Source organism: Crotalus tigris, unplaced genomic scaffold (assembly GCF_016545835.1).
Source record: "Crotalus tigris isolate CLP2741 ecotype Arizona unplaced genomic scaffold, ASM1654583v1 scf7180000024338.4412243, whole genome shotgun sequence".
Taxonomy (NCBI): domain Eukaryota; kingdom Metazoa; phylum Chordata; class Lepidosauria; order Squamata; family Viperidae; genus Crotalus; species Crotalus tigris.
In genome coordinates, this window is record NW_024100508.1 from 3,512,382 (window position 1) to 3,532,664 (window position 20,283).

Consider the following 20,283-nt stretch of genomic DNA (forward strand, 5'->3'; position numbering starts at 1 on the left):
AACATTTTTATATTACTCATATCAAGAAATAGAATAAAAAGGGGGGGAAGTATACTATATTATTTAGGGGATTCATCCCTCTTAAAGTGACATATATATTCAAAATCTTTTCTATTTCTTTAACCATATTCAAACAAATGTTTCTTTTTTAAGTATTCTCTCTGGTAGGTCCCATCATCTATTTTCTTGATTTCCACTTTGGTCTTTTTCCTTTGCCCAGTATCTTTCTTAATCAATGTATTTTGCTGAGTGAAAACGTTCATAAATGTTAGATATAAAAAGTAAATCAGATAAAGTATCTTTGTACGGGGCTTCTGCCTTTCCAAGATTGTTGAAAATGTTTAGTCGCAGTATACAATATATCTCCTCCTGTGGAGTATTTATGTTTTCTTGATAAATTCTTTCTACATGTCTCTGCTCCATGATGGCCAAGAATTTAAGTTTTTTTCTTCTTTTCTTTTCTCTGCAAATAGCTTTAGAGTTCCAATTAAATAGATATTTGTATTCCAAACCATTCAAAAAATATTTTTCCCCTGAAATTTATACTTCTCTCAATTGGTGTTAGCATCTATTTGTTTTTCAATTTTCAAAATGAACTATTCTCTTTAGAATGAGAGTCTTAACCATTCAACAATTTTAGATTTATTCAGATTTGAGTTTTAAATTTCAGGTTTTATATTTGTTTCACTTCCATATATTTTGATCCTCAATAAAAAGATTAATTCGTCACTTCCGTTAGTATAAGGGTGGGGTGGAAATCCCCCTCCTTGCCTTTCGGAGATATTTTGCTTCTTGGGGATCTTTTCCAGAAAATTAAATATAGAATAGAAAAGAGAAGATCAAATTCCTCACTCAGTTTCAAGTACGCAAAACCGGAAGTCCAGGTCAGACCTTTTTCAGCTTTTAAGCCCAGTTGGTCAAATGCTGACATGTAACAAGCCAGTCCTTTTCAAAACCAAAGGATCAGAAAACAAGTGATGATTTATACGATTTTATTGCTGTGGATACCTGAAAAATTTACATGGAAACATGATTCTCAAAATATTCTATTTAGTGATTGGGAAGTGGGGGTTAATCAGAGATCCTTTCTAGGCAACAGTGGGACCAGAGTATATGGATATGTTTGTGGGTGACTGCATGACTCCATATGAGCATATTGTAAATGCCACAGAAGTACCAATAGAAGAGAATACTCTAGCACTGATGATATTACCAAACTGGGTAATGAAACGTCTCCAACAAGAGAAGCTCAGAGAGCATCAAGGACCCCACTGTCCCAGAGGTGGACAGAAATGAAAGATATTCAGAGGTTGAAATATTTGGAATGGTCCATTTTAGAGTCAGAAAATTTTGCACCTCACCCTAAAACAGCCTCCATTTTACTGAGATTGTTTTATACTGAAATTAAATGGGACATGATCCCTGCAGCACTATTTTGAGCATTTCTAACTCCAAAGGAAGTCCTATTTGAGTCTAAAAAAAGCTTACTGCCTGGGAATATATTCCAATACAGTTGGATATGGTTAGGGATATAGAAGAGATGTACTAATATGTTACATTTTCTCCTCGTAACTTTTTCAAAAGTTTTCATGGGGGGCAATTCACAGTTTTATTTCCTGCAATAATGCTCTGGATCCAGTCAAGATGATCAAAAACCTTGGTGTAGAGGCCAGGCTTACACGGTTGGGCATAAGGATCGGGTCTCCAAAATACAAAGCCCTGGAATTGTCCATTACAGATGAGGGGTCCCCCACAGTCAAGCTGTTGAGAAAAATCAAACATGAAACATTAATAGTGTATCTATGAATGGGAAGTGGAGCAAACAATTTTGTCCATTCACATATAGCCCCCAATGTTTCACTTCCATGTTCCCCAATCCAGGATCCTTGTAGAAGAATTTTACTCCTTGAATTTCCCCCACCAGAATCACCAGTATTGGGAAGTCTGGAAATCTAGACACCTAGAAGGCACTTGAATTACAAAAAGCTGTAACTTTGTATGATTCTACAAGATGCCTTCTAGGCTAGATCTCTGTCATAGCTTTGAAAATTGGCATCATTTCTTTAGGAGTCTGTCTTAAGCTGGATCATCTTACCTTACATGAATGTTTGTGTCAGAGTCCAATTATACTTCATCTCCAGTTATGAATTATAGAAAACCCCATTTCTGCCCTCTCTGGATTCTGTCATACAAGAAAGGGAAGGGGGTGAACAAAGGGGCTTTATGGCCCTCACTTCCTTCTGTACAACTTCAAAGGGATTGAATGTGAATAGCACCAAAAGGCCTTCTCATAACAAAGGAGGCCATTTACCTTTCATGTAGTTTTCTCTGAAGTCTCCATCCAGCCGGCAGAAAGGAAAAGGGAGTGGGATTGTGATGCCTGAAACTGTCACTGGAAGAGGGGGGTGATTGGTGGGACTACTGGGGAACCCCTTAAAACCTTAATGGGAGAGCTTAGACCCCAAGTCCTGTCTAGAATGCCTGCAACCATTTTCTCTTAATAAAGGATTCCTGTTGGAAGAATTATTCCAAGAGTTCTGTCTTCTTAAGATGCAAAGTGGGGTGGGTCCTTACATTAGACAGAACTTGCAAAATTAATCCACCTGGAAGGGAGACCCTTGCCTGGGGATTTTGCAAAAAATTACCATGTCAGACAATGGAGAAAGGGGGAAAACTCCCTGGAAAGAGAGCCGCTGACTCAATTGGAACCTTGCCAGATGTTGTGATCCGAGAGGTCAGATTCCTCAGGAGAAGAAGTGGTGGAGACACGGGACTGCAAGCCTCGCTGGTCAATGGACGTTGGAAAAAAAAGTGAATGGAGAAGAGAATCAAGAAAGGTGACCCTGAGCAAGGGGACCAAGCAACCAGAATGGAAGCAGGAGATGGAGAAATCCCTGCACGCAGGTGAAGAGTGAGAAAGCTGAGCACCGTACTCAGATTGGATCCTAAAGAAAGCTATTGACCTGATGAAGAGAACTCTCAGCTCCCTAGGAGAGGAGAATCCTGAGCCCTACGGCCGCCCCAGATCCTGGAGCCGCAAAAGGAGAAACACCGAGGGAGACATGGAACCTGCAACCCCGGGGACATCTGCTGATCCAGTAGTCCCCACCCCCTATCGGACCACAGATGGCGATCTGGATGGAAGACACTACCACCAACAACGGAGGTACCGATCCATTCCAAGATGTCCGCCGTTGGAGGTGAAATTCAAAGGGGAGCCAACACGCTTGGGGTTTTTTCCTAACTCAGCTACATGGAGGAATACGGGCGGGACATCCCCAGCGACAAAGCCCGCATCCGGATCGTGCAATCTGCCCTGGATGGACCGGCTGCAAATTGGGTGGTGAACTTGCATGATTCCAATGCCCCAGAACTCAGCAACTTCAAACGTTTCATGTCCTCTCTGAGAAGATGGTTTGAAGACCGCCTGGCTGATCACAAAGCCCGTGAAAGGATAAAAACGATGAGGCAAGGCAAACGCCCGGTGGCTGAATATACACAAGAATTCTGGGCCATTGCCAGCAAACTGAACTGGCCAGAAGACACCCTCCTTAGCCATTTCAAAGACGGACTAAATTATGATCTATATGACGCTTGCCTGCCCCGAGAGGACCCGCACCAACTTGAGGAATGGTACATCTTGGCAGAGGAAGCAGAGATCGACATATTGAAAAGACACCGCCGAGGAAAACAATGGAGCCGCTCCCCGCCTGAGTTGACACATGAACCAGTGAAACCACCGGCTACAGCCAAGAAGCAAACGGGGTGTTTCAAGTGCAAAGAAAGGGCATCGAGCTGTAGAATGCCGCTCCAAAGCCTCCCAGCACAACCCAGATAGATCCCCAATCAACAAATCCGGAAAGTCTTCAGCTAAGCCAAAAGAAACTGCCATGAGAATGATGGAAATTGTGGAACCCCCCACTTCTGCTCACCAAGGGAAAAGAACTCCAGCCTACACCATAGGGCCGGTGGATGCCTCAGATGACAGCTCAGAGGGTGAACCCCTGGTAAGTGGACACATCACGCCCATCCTCAAGACAGTGACTATATTAATTCCCCCCCATGCCCGAAGCTGTGAAGGTGAAAGCCTTAATAGACTCTGGCTGCACCCGCTGCCTCATTCGCCCAACACTAGTGGGGAATCTGGGTATCCCATCGAGGAGACTGGAACAACCAATCTCATTTGGCCAGTTAGATGGATCCATAGCAGGGGGGGTGCCAGCTACCCTCGCCACTCTACCAATACACCTCTCCCTGGGCAAACATGAGGAGGACATAACGTTTGTGGTGACCCTAGGCATGGAATGCCCAATGATCCTAGGGATGGAATGGTTAAAAAAAATGGAACCCCTGGGTAAATTGGAGGACGACAGAAATCAAATTCCCGAAGGGGGACCTTATGGACTTAAAATCCCAAGAGAGGCTACCGGAATCAAGAATAGAAAAAGCATCCATAGGAGAGGAAAAAAGACTAACAGAAATACCAGAGGAATACGGAGACCTTGCTGAAGTTTTCAGTGAGGAGAGGGCGAATGAGCTCCCCCCCACCCCCCACCGACCCACAGACTGTGCCATGGAATTCAAGCCTGGGGCAAAATTCCCGAAGCCCAGATTATACTCCATGAGCCCAAAGAAGAAGGAGGAAATGGAAAGATTCATTTAAAAAACCTAGAGAAAGGTTTCATTGAGCTAGCCAAGTTTAAAGTGGCTGCCCCGGTCCTTTTTAGAGAGAAGAAGGATGGCTCTTTACGTTTATGCGTGGATTATAGGGCCCTGAATACAATCAGTGAAAGCAACCTATACCCTCTGCCCCTCATGAAAGACATGCTGTCACACCCATTTTTTTTAATGAAAGTTTTTTATTTTTTCCATATAAACATTATAAAAAATGTATACAATACAATTTTAAAATAAAATAAACATTATTACGACCTGCGCACTCCCCCCAGGCCGCGTCCACCCTCTCCTAAAACATTCCCTACTTCCCTCCTCTTTCTCACCTCCCATCCTATTCTCTTCCCCTCCCCCTCTCCTCTCACTACCCTACTTCCTCTCTACACTTGCCCACCTCTCATCCCTATCAAACCCATGAACGCAGCATAAGGGGAGCGCCCAGGCCGCACCCCTATAAGCAACCATTATCTATATTACACTTACCCCCCCACATTTCCTCCCTCCCACCCCCAACCCCCCTCCCTTCACTTCCCAGAGCAGAATACAGGGTTAATAATTAAAAGAATTTATAATAATAAGAAAAAAGAAAAGAAAAAGAAAAAAGAAAAAAAAGAAAAAAATAATAATAAAAAAGGAAAAAAAATTATCATACTTAACCTTTAACTCCAATAGCCTATAAGACAATTCTCTGTGATATTTACTATAATATTCATTCATAAAATAAGTGAAACTTTTTAGTTCCATACTTTTTCTGAATATAATCTATCCATCTTCTCCATACAGTAATATATCTTTCTTGTGTATGATCCTTTAAATAGGCAGAAATTTTTGACATCTCTGCAAAACTAGATACTTTAAATACCCATTCTTCTAAAGTAGGCAAAGAATCTTTCTTCCAATATAAACCTATTAATAACCTTGCGGCAGTTAATAAATTCACCATCAAAATAGTTTCTTTATCATTTAAATCCACAAAGATACCCAATAAAAATAGTTGAGGAGTAAACTTTATCTTCCTTCTAAAAATCTTTTGAATGTTCCAACAAATCATAATCCAAAATGCCTTTACCTTTTTACAATTCCACCAAATATGAAAATATGTCGCATCTTTATTGCCACATCTCCAACATTTGGGCTGTATATTAGGATACATACAAGATAATTTTTTAGGATCTAAATGCCATCTGTAAAACATTTTATAAAAATTTTCTCTCAAATTTTGAGCTTGTGTAAATTTAACATTTCTAGTCCAAATTGTCTGCCATAAATCCAATGAAATCGGTTCCTGGATATTCTGAGCCCATTTAACATACAATCTTTAACCAAATCCGTTTCCGAATCCAGTTCTATTAACGCATTATAAATTCTTTTTATGTGGGCCTGATTCTGATCTTTAATCTGAATTACCAAATTTTCATCTCCTAATGTTATTCCAACTTTCTTATCTAAAGTCCACCTATCCACTATTTGTAAGTACTGGAACCATGACTGTAAAATATTTTCTTGCCTTAATACATCTAAAGATTTTAATTGCCAGTCAGTACCTGGCCAGATAAGTAATTCTTTACATGAATTTTTTTCAAAATTCATCCCCTTAGAAATCCCCTCAATTGCATGTCCAGGAATCCCCCAAATAGGTATTTTGTAATTTAACCTGTAATAATACTTCTTCCAGACTCGAAGTAAGGCATTTCTTAAAATATGTGATTTAAAAGCCCGATCTACTTTCTTATTAAAAATTAAATATGCATGCCAACCATATAATAAATCCCACCCTTCAAGAGAAAGAATAGGGACATTAAGGTGACAGGTAAAGGTATTTGTGAAGATAACTCAAATAAGCAGGGGATTGTGGTCCGAGATGAAGAACTAGATTTTGACAGGGAGAAGTGTGAATAAGGTATTGCACATCAGTCATGCAAGAATAGAAAGGCTAAATTACAAAATACCTATTTGGGGGATTCCCGGCCGTACTCAGCGAGTGGTCCTCAATGGAACTGCATCTATATGGAGGGAAGTGTGTAGTGGGGTGCCCCAGGGCTCTGTTCTGGGCCCAGTACTCTTCAACATCTTCATCAACGATTTGGATGAAGGGATAGATGGGGAACTCATCAAATTTGCAGACGACACCAAGCTAGCAGGAATAGCCAACACTCCAGAAGACAGGCTTAAGATACAGAAGGATCTGGACAGACTTGAACACTGGGCACTAACTAACAAAATGAAATTCAATGGTGAAAAAAGCAAGGTTCTACATTTAGGCAAGAAAAACCAAATGCACAAGTACAGCATAGGTGGCACCATGCTCAATAGTAGTAACTGTGAGAGGGACCTCGGAGTCCTAGTAGACATTCACTTAAATATGAGCCAGCAGTGTGCTGCAGCTGCCAAAAAGGCCAACACAGTGCTAGGCTGCATTAACAAAGGGATAGAATCAAGATCACGTGAAGTATTAATACCACTCTACAATGCCTTGGTAAGGCCACACTTGGAATACTGCATCCAGTTTTGGTCACCACGATGTAAAAAAGATGTTGAGACTCTAGAAAGAGTACAGAGAAGAGCAACAAAGATGATTAGGGGACTGGAGGCTAAAACATATAAGGAACGATTGCTAGAATTGGGTATGTCTAGTTCACGGGTCGGCAACCCGCGGCTCCGGAGCCGCATGCGGCTCTTTGAGCCATCTCCTGCGGCTCTGGAGCCTCCTCCTCCCCCTCCTCCTCCCCCCTTCTTCCTCCTGCTGCCCCCCCAGGCTTAAGTCCCGGCTGGGGCGGCAGGAACATCACTTCCTGGGCTGTCGAGCCAGCCACGTGTCTGCCCGTGCCAGGCGGAAGTCCCGGCTGAGGTGGCGGCGGAATCTCTCCCTGGGCCATCCCCTGGCCACTGAGCCGGCTATGCGTCTTTCCAGGCCGGGCCGGGCAGCAGTCCAGGCTGGGGCGGTGGCAGGAGGGCATTGCTTCCTGGGCCGTCCTTGGGCAGCTGAGCTGGCCACGCATCTCCTTGGTCCGGGCTGAGCAGCAGTCCTGGCTGAGGGGGCAGCGGTGGGGGCATCGCTCCCTGGGCCGTCCCCAGGTTGCCAAGCCGGCCACACGTCTCCCCACGCCGGGCTGGGGACATTCCTTCCTGGGCCATCCCTGGGCCGCCCAGCTGACCATGTGTCTGCCCGGGCCAGGTGGCAGTCCTGGCTGGGGCGGGGGCAGGGGCATTGCTTTCTGGGCCATCCCCGGGCTGCTGAGTCGGTATGCGTCTCCCTAGGCCGGGCTGGGTGGCAGGGGGACATTGCTTCCTGTGCCGTCCCTGGGCCACTCACCCGGCCATATGTCTCCCTGGGCTGGGCAGGCTGCAGCAGGGGGGCATCACTTCCTGGGCCGTCCCCAGGCCGTTCCGTAGGCAGCCTAGCTCACCATGCATCTCCCCGGGCTGGTCCGTGGGGTCCCGGACACCTTTCAGCGACTTTTACCGCCTCCTGCCTCCCTCCCCTCCCTGCCCCTTTAGTGCCGTCTGCCTTTCTTTCTCTCTCTCTCTCCTCATCTGGAGAGGGGGGGGCAGAGGAAAGAGAGAAAGAGGGTGACTTGTTCGGGCAAAGAACCAGTGGGGGACAAGGCGAGCTAAGTCAAAAGACATGGAACTTTCGTGCTAGCTTCTCCCGAATCCTTGTTATCCCTGCCACAAACTCAGCTCATCCGCCCTCACTCTCTCCTCTCCTCTCTCTGCGGACGAGGCTGCTTGCTTCAAATGGTTTGCTACCGAGGTCCGGGAGCCAGGCAGGCGGGTAAGTCTCGATCGCAGTATTTTGTTGCTGTTGTTTTGCGCATGCGCGGCGCTGGCTGGGAACAGAGCCAAGCAAGCTCTGTGGTTGGAAGTCCCTGCAGCTTAGGAGCCAGGATTTCCCCCCTCTCAATCCCAAATCCCAAGCAGGATTCACCACTTTGGGATTGGAAGTGAGCTGTCTCTTTTCCTCCCCTGCTCCCTTCCGCGCCGGCTACTGAGGCTCCCTGCTGGGTGCAGTCGGCTTGAAGTGGAGGAGGGGGAGGGGCCTTTCAAAGCATGACATTGCAACGGATGGGACAGCCTTTCAGGAGGGTGCGGATGAACTGTAGCTCTCCAGATATTGCTAACATACAGCATTTGCTGTCCCTGCAGCAGAATTGATGAGAGGTGCTGGCATTTCTCTTTGTCAGAATGTGGTGAATCTACATTGCCCATCTCTAAAGGAGGAAGTTAAATGTTTTGGTAGGTGAACTGGTTCTGTTAGTAAAGGAGGGGAGGTGAAGAGAAAAAGAGAGGGAGAAAGAGAGGAAAGAGGGAGGAAAGAAAGAGAAAGAGGAAAGAGGAAGAAAGAGAAAGGGAGAGGAAAGAGAGAGGGAGAGGGGAGAGAAAGGAAAGAGGGAGAAAGAGAAAGGGAGATGAAAGAAAGGGAGAGGGGGAGAGAAAGAAAAGAGGAAGGGAGAGGGGGAGAGAGAGGAAAGAGAAAGAGGAAAGGAAGAAAGGAAAGGAAGGAAGAAAGAAAGGGAGATCAAAGAAATGGAGAGGGGGAGAGAGAGGAAAGAAATAGAAAGAGGGAGAAAGGGAGGAAAGGGAGAAAGAGGAAAGGAAAGAGGAGAGAAAGGGAGAGGGGAGAGAGGAAAGAAAGGAAAGAGGAAAGGGAGAAAGAGAGGAAAGGAAAGAGGAGAGAAAGGGAGAGGGGAGAGAGGAAAGAAAGGAAAGAGGAAAGGGAGAAAGAGAGGAAAGGAAAGAGGAGAGAAAGGAAGAAAGGAAGAAAGAGGAAAGAAAGAAAGGGAGAGGGAGAGGAAAGAGAAAGGGAGGGAGAGGAAAGGGAGAGAGGAAAGGGAGGGGAAAGAGAAAGAGGGAGGGGGAGAGAGGAAAGAAAGGAAAGAAAGAAAGCGAGAGAGAGAAAAGAGAAAGGGAGATGAAAGAAAGGGAGAGGGGGAGAGAGGAAAGAAATAGAAAGAGGGAGAAAGAGAGGAAAGAGGAAGAAAAGAGAAAGGGAGATGAAAGAAGGGGAGGGAGAGAGAGAGAGGAAAAAAAGAGGGAGAGAGAGGAAAGAAAGGAAAGAGGGAGAAAGAGGAAAGGAAAGAGGAGATAAAGAGAGAAAGGAAAGAAAGGGAGAGAGGAAGGAAAGAGAAAGGGAGAGGGAGAGGAAAGGGGGAGAGAATAAATAGAAAGAGGAAAGAGAAAGGGAGAAAGGAAAGAGAAAGGGAGGGAGAGGAAAGAAAGGGAGAGAAGAAAGAGGGAGAGGAAAGAGAGAAAGGGGGAAGCACAAGTGCCTCTCTCTCTCTCTCTCTCTCTCTCTCACACACACACACACACACACAGGGGGAAGAAGACTAGCAAACCAAGGGCAGAAAGAGGAGGGGGGGAGAGAGAGAGAGATCCTTTTGACATCTAAAATGAAGATAAGACTGCATATATCCATATATATATATGGATATATGCAGTCTTATCTTCATTTTAGATATCCAAAGGGTTTTGCGGCACCCTGTGTTTGGTTTTCAGTAAGAAACGGGTCCAAGTGGCTCTTTGAGTATTTTGGGTTGCCTACCCCTGGTCTAGTTTAACGAAGAGAAGGGCAAGGGGGGACATGATAGCAGTATTCCAATATCTCAGAGGCTGCCATAAAGAAGAGGGAATTAAGCTATTTTCCAAAGCACCTGAAGGCAGGACAAGAAGCAACGGGTGGAAACTCATCAAGGAGAGAAGCAACCTAGAACTCAGGAGAAACTTCCTGACAGTGAGACCAATTAATCAGTGGAACAGCTTGCCTCCAGAAGCAGTAAATGCTCCAACACTGGAAGTTTTTAAGAAGAGACTGGACAGCCCTTTGTCCGAAATGGTGTAGGGTTTCCTGCCCGAGCAGGGGGTTGGACTAGATGACCTCCAAGGTCCCTTCCAACTTTACTACTACTACTACTACTACTACTATTACTACTATTACTATTATTATTACTATTATTATTATTATTATTATTATTATTATTATTATTATTATATTTTTGTTAAATTAAGGCAATCACTTATCAAAGTTAATGTGGCTGCATCATAATATAATTTCAAATTAGGTGCTTTAAGCCCTCCTCTTTCTCGAGCATCTTGCAAAATCTTAAACTTCACCCTTGGTTTCTTCCCAGCCCAAATAAATTTATTGATACCCTTCTGCCACTCATCCAAATTAGCATCTTTTTAAAAAATGGGTATCATTTGATACAAAAAAAGAAACTTTGGTAGAACATTCATTTTTACAATTGAAATTCTCCCCAACAACGACAGTAGAATATTCATTTTTACAGCTGAAATTCTCCCTTTCACACTATATTTTTAAAGATAGAAACAAGGAAATGGTGTGGGGGAAAAGATTTTTTTCTTAACCTACTGAGGTCATCTAGTGGCAAAAACGTAATACTGCAATTTCTGGTTACTTCTTGGAGTGAGACCAGATCTGACCTTCAAGGTATTTTTGAAAAAAGATAAACTGTGCAGCTGTGGGAATTATGGGGGTGGATACTGACTAATTTTCATCAAATACAGCCTTCACAAAAAAGAAAAAGAAAAAAGAGATTTTTTTCTAACCACTATTAAAATGGAGAAACCGTACTCACAATTAAACTATAATCTTATATTGGAAAAGATATATGAGGCCATTGCAGAAATTTGTGCCATATTGAAAGAACCTATTACAGAACTAAGATTCAGAAATCTCACTTCAAATATTCAAATGGATGTTCAGACTACATCTGACTATTTTATAAATCAAAGCATACTAGAAGAGGAATTAACAGAGATAAAAGAGGAACTCATCCTACCTCTCATTGGTAACTTTGAGGAACAGAAGAAGCAAAGACTGAGATTTGAAACTACAAAGCAACGACACTTTAAGGAGGAGAGAAACAGATGCTTGATGCTGAGGATGGGATCCCTATTCTTTCAAAGGCCACTGCAAGCAATAAAAATAAATCTACTGGCTGAAAGGGAAGTGTGTTTATAGAAACCTGCCTGGCACAGAAAAAAAGCCAGAATTAGACTGAAAAGAGAAATTTAACATTGTGTAATGGATTAAAAGGCAATGTTGGATTTATGGACTGTTTTAAGAATTAAGATTTACAGTTAGAAGCAAGAAAATATATACATATATATGTCTTCTAAAATACTAAAAATGCTATATATATATATATATATATATATATATATATATATATATATATATATATATATATATATATATATATTTGTTTTCTGAGGTTTTCGCGGGTATTTGCATATAGGTCTTTGGTTGTTCGGGTTTTCTCCCACGTAAAATCGGAAGTGTCTTGGCGACGTTTCGACGAAGTTACATTCGTCATCTTCAGGCTGGTGTTTTTAGCTTCTTGCTTTGAGCAGCAATGTGTGGTTTTAGCTGTTTCTTCCTTTTAACTGCCAGTGGGGGTATGAACTGATTGGGTGGGAGCTTGGCTGTGTTCTGATTGGGTGGAGGTGTGTTCTGACTGGTTAGGGGCTTGGTTGTGCTCTGATTGGCTGGGGGAGTGTTCTGTTTGGTTGTGCTCAGGTTAGTCTGAGTTGCAGAGGGGTTTAAGATTTTGGGGTTAGGGAGTCGTTTGTCAATAAGGGCAGGTTTCCAAATGGCTGGTAGGCGGGAGGTATCATCTCGCTTGTTCATGCTGTGTGGGCGTTTTTCTATCTCGATGGCTTCTCTGATTATTCTGTTATTAAAATGTTCACTTTTGGCAATGGTTATGGTATTTTTAAAGTCAATTTCATGTCCTGTGGCTTTAAGGTGTTGGACCAGGGAAGATTTTGGTTCCTCTTTTTTGACTGAGTTCTTATGTTCTTCAATGCGTGCACTTATTCTTCTGTTGGTTTGTCCGATGTATGTGGTTGGACAAGTGGTGCATGGGATTTCGTATACTCCTTGATTTTCTAATTCAATTTTATCTTTGGGGTTTCTAAGGATGGTGGATATTTTTCTGTTTGTGCAGAATGCTGTTTTGATGTTGTGTTTATGGAGGATCTTACTGATTCTGTCTGTGGTGTCTGTGGCGAAAGCTTGGCGCTTTTTAATTGAACTTTTATAGTTTTAATTAATTAAAAACTTTTACAGTTTTTATTACCCTGGTGTTCATTTTATCTTTTTACCATATATATATATATATATATATATATATATATATATATATATATATATATATATATATATATATATATAGTTAATAATGCTAAAAATATGAACCCTGGGAGTATTCATATCAAGAAATAAAATGAACACCAGGGTAGTAAAACTATAAAAGTTTAATTAAAAAGCGCCAAGCTTTCGCCGTCCCTGCCAGCATCATCAGGGCTAGAGCGAGGCAACCGATCTGGAGAGGAGGAGACGACCCCTCCACTCAGCTGAGACGGCTGAATTGGGATGGGAAAATGAGCAAGAGGGTGGCATTCACGAGACCGAACTGTTGCGCCTTCTACCCATAGACTCCGAAGACCCCCACGATGCGCACATGGGCACGAACGACGTTAGAAGGGAGAGGAGAGCGAAAGAGAAGCACAGCGGCACTCGAGAAGATCGTAATTGTACTACCTCCCCCAGACCGAGCCTCCGAATTATAACGCGTGCGAAAGGAACACAGGAAGCTCAGGAAAGGGGGAGGAGGAGTAAGACGACTGAATGTAATTACAGTCAGGGGACCGCCCCCCCAGTAGACAAACAACCCATCAACCTATCCCAGATCACCAGCATATCGCAACCAACTCAAAGCGACTTACAGGATTGTCCAGATGACAGTTGGATGGGAGGAGAAAGTACTAAAGTTAAAAGAGAAGACTATCGCAAAAAGAACAGCCGAGCGGAGGATGATTGGGAAAGGAAGGGGAGGTGTACATTACCACTCAAACCTGATGGGGAGGATGGGTTGAGGAACAGAGATAATTTGAATGGTAGGGGAGTTATCCCACCCATCCCAGAATCGAAAGAAAGGAAGAGAGACGACAACACACAAGTAACTAAGAGGAATAGGAGGAAGCAAACCAATCAAGCGCAGTTGAATCAATTAGGCCCGGTGACGAGATCGAGGAGCCGGGCGCAGACTCTGACTTGCCTATAAAAAAAAACTCTCACACTTTCTGGCGCTCTAGCCCTGATGATGCCGGCAGGGACGGCGAAAGCTTGGCGCTTTTTAATTAAACTTTTATAGTTTTACTACCCTGGTGTTCATTTTATCTTTTTACCATATATATATATATATATATATATATATATATATATATATATATATATATATATATATATAGTTAATAATGCTAAAAATATGAACCCTGGGAGTATTCATATCAAGAAATAAAATGAACACCAGGGTAGTAAAACTATAAAAGTTTAATTAAAAAGCGCCAAGCTTTCGCCGTCCCTGCCAGCATCATCAGGGCTAGAGCGAGGCAACCGATCTGGAGAGGAGGAGACGACCCCTCCACTCAGCTGAGACGGCTGAATTGGGATGGGAAAATGAGCAAGAGGGTGGCATTCACGAGACCGAACTGTTGCGCCTTCTACCCATAGACTCCGAAGACCCCCACGATGCGCACATGGGCACGAACGACGTTAGAAGGGAGAGGAGAGCGAAAGAGAAGCACAGCGGCACTCGAGAAGATCGTAATTGTACTACCTCCCCCAGACCGAGCCTCCGAATTATAACGCGTGCGAAAGGAACACAGGAAGCTCAGGAAAGGGGGAGGAGGAGTAAGACGACTGAATGTAATTACAGTCAGGGGACCGCCCCCCCAGTAGACAAACAACCCATCAACCTGTCCCAGATTACCAGCATATCGCAGCCAACTCAGAACGACTTATAGGATTGCCCTGATGACAGTTGGATGGGAGGAGAAAGTACTAAAGTCAAAAGAGAAGGCTATCGCAAAAAGAACAGCCGAGCGGACGATGATTGGGAAAGGAAGGGGAAGTGTATAAACCTGATGGGGAGGATGGGTTGAGGAACAGAGATAATTTGAACGGTAGGGGAGTTATCCCACCCATCCCAGAATCGAAAGAAAGGAGGAGAGACGACAACACACACGTAACTAAGAGGAATAGGAGGAAACAAACCATTCAAGCGCAGTTGAATCAATTAGGCCCGGTGACGAGATCGAGGAGCCGGGCGCAGACTCTGACTTGCCTATAAAAAAACTCTCACACTTTCTGGCGCTCTAGCCCTGATGATGCCGGCAGGGACGGCGAAAGCTTGGCGCTTTTTAATTAAACTTTTATAGTTTTACTACCCTGGTGTTCATTTTATTTCTTGATATATATATATATATATATATATATATATATATATATATATATATATATATATATATATATATATATGTAGGTCTTTGGTTGTTCGGGTTTTCTCCCACGTAAAATTGGAAGTGTCTTGGCGACGTTTCGACGAAGTCCCATTCGTCATCTTCAGGCTGGTGCTTTCAGCTTCGTGCCTCGAGCAGCAATGTGTGGTCTTAGCTGTTTCTTCCTTTTAACTGCCAGTGGGGGTATGAACTGATTGGGTGGGAGCTTGGCTGTGTTCTGATTGGGTGGAGGTGTGTTCTGATTGGTTAGGGGCGTGGCTGTGCTCTGATTGGCTGGGGGGTTGGCTGTGCTCTGATTGGCTGGGGGGTTGGCTGTGCTCTGATTGGCTGGGGGAGTGTTCTGTTTGGTTGTGCTCAGGTTAGTCTGAGTTGCAGAGGGATTCAAGATTTTGGGCTGCCCTGCCATTCCTTGGCTTCGCGTTCGTGGTCGTGCTTCCTCTTCATGGAGGGTGTCAGTTTGCTTCATGTATGGATTGGGGGGGTTTAAAGTGGCTAATGATGCAGCTGTGGTCTGGCTTCTGGTTTGTGGTCGTGCCTCATAGTCAGTGTGGCTTTGGGTTTGTTTTTTGCGTGGATGTTTGGTGGTGACATCCTGTGTGGTTTTTGTGAGTGTGGGTCTGGTATCATTTTTTGTGTTAGGGAGTCGTTTGTCAATGAGGGCGGGTTTCCAAATGGCTGGTAGGCGGGAGGTATCATCTCACTTGTTCATGGGATTCAACTTTGCAGTCGCTCCCAAACACATCCCCACTGAAACCATTATATGTGGAGTTGAAACCAGCCTGACTAAAATCAACCCCGACGACGCCAACAGAATCAGACTCGAAATCACCAACATCCTCTGCACCAGCAAGCCACCCAAAAGCAACTTACCCAAAGAGGAACAGACAGCACTACGTAACCTGAAAGAAGACACCAGCATAATAATCCTACCAGCAGACAAGGGCAACGCCATGGTGGTTATGAACACATCTGACTACCAAACCAAATTAACCAACCTACTCCAAGACTCCACATACAAACCCCTAAATACAGATCCCACCACCTACCTGGAAAAAACCACCAGATCCAAAATAAAAGCCTCCCCCATTAGCGAAGAGATCCAGCAAAGAATCATTCCCAGAGAGAAATCATCCAGATGCCCCAAACTCTATGGTCTCCCCAAGATACACAAGGAAGGAACCCCACTCAGACCTATAGTCAGCTCCATAGGCTCACCTCTACAAAACCTAGCCAAATTTCTCGCCAAACAACTACAGCCCTATGCAGAATCCATTACCTCACACGTAAAAAACTCATTCCAGTTTATAGAGATCATAAAGAAACAAAACTTACAGCCCAGCGACCTACTAGTGAGCTTCGATGTCATATCCCTCTTCACCCAAGTGCCTATCAAAGAAGCCTTGACAGCTATCCAAAACAAATATAACCCCCCCAAACACATCTTAGATCTGACCAACCACTGCCTATCCAACACATACTTCATCTATAATGGACAAAAATACAAACAAACAGAAGGAGCACCCATGGGATCACCCCTCTCACCTGTCATTGCCAACCTCTACATGGAACACTTTGAAACCCAAGCTCTAGAAAAATCTGATCACAAACCCAAACTCTGGCTCAGATACGTAGACGACACCTTCATAATCTGGCCACATGGGAAAGAAAAACTGGACAACTTCCTCACACACCTCAACAGCCTACACCCCAAAATACAGTTCACCATGGAAACAGAAGCTAACAACCAACTTCCCTTCCTGGATGTCTTAGTCTACAAGAAATCCAATGGCTCCCTAGGACACACCATCTACCAGAAGAAAACACACACAAACCGCTATCTGCACGCTCTCTCACACCACCACCCAGCACAGATCAACTCTGTAGCCAAGACACTCATCTCCAGAACAAAACGCTTAGCTGACGAACAACACCTAAAACCCGAACTACACACTCTCACCAATGTACTAACATCCAATGGATTCCATAGAAATAAGATTACAAACCTAATCCAAAAAGAAACCCCCACTAAAATCCAAGACAAAGAACAAGAAAAAGGCAAAGCCATCCTCCCATACATAAAAGGCATCACAGACAGAATCAGTAAGATCCTCCATAAAACACAACATCAAAACAGCATTCTGCACAAACAGAAAAATATCCACCATCCTTAGAAACCCCAAAGATAAAATTGAATTAGAAAATCAAGGAGTATACGAAATCCCATGCACCACTTGTCCCACCACATACATCGGACAAACCAACAGAAGAATAAGTGCACGCATTGAAGAACATAAGAACTCAGTCAAAAAAGAGGAACCAACATCTTCCTGGTCCAACACCTTAAAGCCACAGGACATGAAATTGACTTTAAAAATACCAGAACCATTGCCAAAAGTGAACATTTTAATAACAGAATAATCAGAGAAGCCATCGAGATAGAAAAACGCCCACACAGCATGAACAAGCGAGATGATACCTCCCGCCTACCAGCCATTTGGAAACCCGCCCTCATTGACAAACGACTCCCTAACACAAAAAATGATACCAGACCCACACTCACAAAAACCACACAGGAGGTCACCACCAAACATCCACGCAAAAAACAAACCCAAAGCCACACTGACTATGAGGCACGACCACAAACCAGAAGCCAGACCACAGCTGCATCATTAGCCACTTTAAACCCCCCCAATCCATACATGAAGCAAACTGACACCCTCCATGAAGAGGAAGCACGACCACGAACGCGAAGCCAAGGAATGGCAGGGCAGCCCAAAATCTTGAATCCCTCTGCAACTCAGACTAACCTGAGCACAACCAAACAGAACACTCCCCCAGCCAATCAGAGCACAGCCAACCCCCCAGCCAATCAGAGCACAGCCAACCCCCCAGCCAATCAGAGCACAGCCAAGCCCCTAACCAATCAGAACACACCTCCACCCAATCAGAACACAGCCAAGCTCCCACCCAATCAGTTCATACCTCCACTGGCAGTTAAAAGGAAGAAACAGCCAAGACCACACACTGCTGCTCGAGGCACGAAGCTGAAAGCACCAGCCTGAAGATGACGAATGGGACTTCGTCGAAACGTCGCAAGACACTTCCAATTTTACGTGGGAGAAAACCCGAACAACCAAAGACCTACATACAAATACCCGCGAAAACCTCAGAAAACAAATATATATATATATATATATATATATATATTTCTAAAATTTGGATTGCTAGCAAAGAATTAAGGGAGAACTGGAATAGCTATTTCGAACTCTTTAGTTCTTTTCAACCAGACATACCCTTCTGAGATATATATAGGAGCGTGATTATTAGAATAGAGATTTTAAACAGATTAAGAATGTATTGGATTTGTGTATTCATATAGCGTTTGGGAATGATAGATTTAATTTGATGAAAATCATTATGTATTGGAATTGAAAAAACGATGACTATTTAGATTTGGATGGTTTCAATAATTAATGGAGTGTTTTAAATTAGTAGGAGGGCCTTTTTGTATGACAACAAAGACATGATAAGGCATGATAAGTAATTGGAGAAAATTTGAATTTTGTTTAATGAATTTGAATGAATTAAGATTTAATATTATCTCGTTATTTTAAAGAGATGGATTGATTGTGGGATTACATATGTATAGGGGTTGATTAATATTTTATTGTTATCAGGATATTTTTTTAAAAATTTTTGCAATTTTACAATAAAATCCCTCTCCTACTACCTCCCTACCCTCCCAAACCCCCCCCCCTCTTCCCAGAGCTGATTACAGGGTTAACTAAAACTAAAAAAAAAATACAAAAACATTTAAACTTAAATAAACCTCAAACAAATATCACATTAAAAAAAATCCAATATATATATATACTTATTATCTTAAATTATTCAAAAGCTAAATAATATCTTTTAATATCATACTTATACTGTATAAAATTTATCCATCTTTTCCACACCAAAAGATATTTCTCTTGCAATTGATCTTTCAAATAAGCCGAAATTTTTGCCATTTCAGATAAGTATGAAACTTTAAAAAAACATTCCTCCAAAGTAGGCAAAAATTCCTTCTTCCAATATTGAGCTATCAACAACCGTGCCGCTGTGATTAAATTTAACATTAAAATAATTTCTTTATCATCACAATCAACAATAATACCTAACAAAAACAATTGTGGAGTAAATTTTATCCTTCTATTAAAAAATTTTTGAATATTCCACCATATCTTTATCCAAAAAACTTTTATACTTTTACATGACCACCAAATATGATAATACGTTGCATCCAAACAACCACATCACATATTGAACTGTGATTTAAGCAAATTTATAGATACCTTTACCTTCTCATCTAAAGGATTCAAAATTAAAAGTTTTTCTTTTAATTTGATCTCATCTTCCAACTCCTTATGTTTTTACATCTGTTTTTGCCTATAAGCCTTATTCATTTGTATCAGAACCCCACACATATAAACTTTACTTGCATCCCATACCATTGCCATTGGAGTTCCCTTATGCATATTTAAAATAAAATATTCCTTTAAATACTCTTTAAGTTTCTGAACATTCAATTCTTGTCTAAATAAATTCTCATTCAACCTCTAAGATCTTCTCTCCTCATTTTCCATGGCTAACTCCATCCACACAGGGCTATGATCTGTCAATGTCCTTGGAAAAATCTTTACATTCTTTACCCTAAAATATAAATCCGTTGTAATAAAAAAAAATCAATTCTTGAAAAAGATTGATGTCTATCAGAAAAAAAAGGTAAAGTCTCTCTCTTCCATATTATGTTCTCGCCAATAGTCTCGCAACTCCCAGTCCTCTTTTAAATCAAAAAAGGCCTTAGGTAATTTAGCCTATTTAAAAGAAATAGAAGATCCTTTTTTGTCTCTATGAGTTCACATTCCAGGTCAGGAGCTTTGCCATCTCCCCCATCCATTAGCCTAGAGAAGACTGCTTGGAGATCTACCATTGAGGATTGCACCAAAGATCTCTTGGGTCTTGCTCCTCCCACAGGCTCAGAAACAAATTCTTGTGAAACTTCTTTAACCTCCTTCTTCTGTTGTTCCTTTTCCTTACGTTTATGTGCTGCTCGAGTCATTCTCTGCTCCTTCATCTCAGCTTGTTGGTACCACTCAGCCTGTATTTTTCCAGCTTTTATCAATACAGCTTCTTCAGACTGCTGTGCTGCCTCCTTTTCTTCCAAAACTTTAAACATTATAGGTGGTGATGAGCGCGCTCCCAGGACCGAAGTATAAAACTCTCTTGCTTTAAAAA

General features: G+C 42.7%; 1 protein-coding gene across 3 annotated transcripts in view; it reads right to left on the reverse strand.

Annotated features, from left to right (window-relative positions):
• Positions 1-533: 533 nt before the first annotated feature.
• The window catches only part of LOC120300124 (snake venom serine proteinase 12-like), a 63,895-nt gene continuing 44,145 nt past the window's right edge, over positions 534-20,283 (reverse strand). For 2 of the 3 annotated variants that reach the window (XM_039325729.1, XM_039325728.1), the window contains one exon: positions 534-1,761. In XM_039325729.1, the coding sequence (XP_039181663.1) occupies positions 1,588-1,761 (174 nt within the window). In that variant the 3' untranslated portion in view covers positions 534-1,587. Of the gene's footprint in view, positions 1,762-2,095; positions 2,183-20,283 lie in introns of all 3 variants that reach the window. The other variant, XM_039325734.1, reaches the window with a different exon arrangement.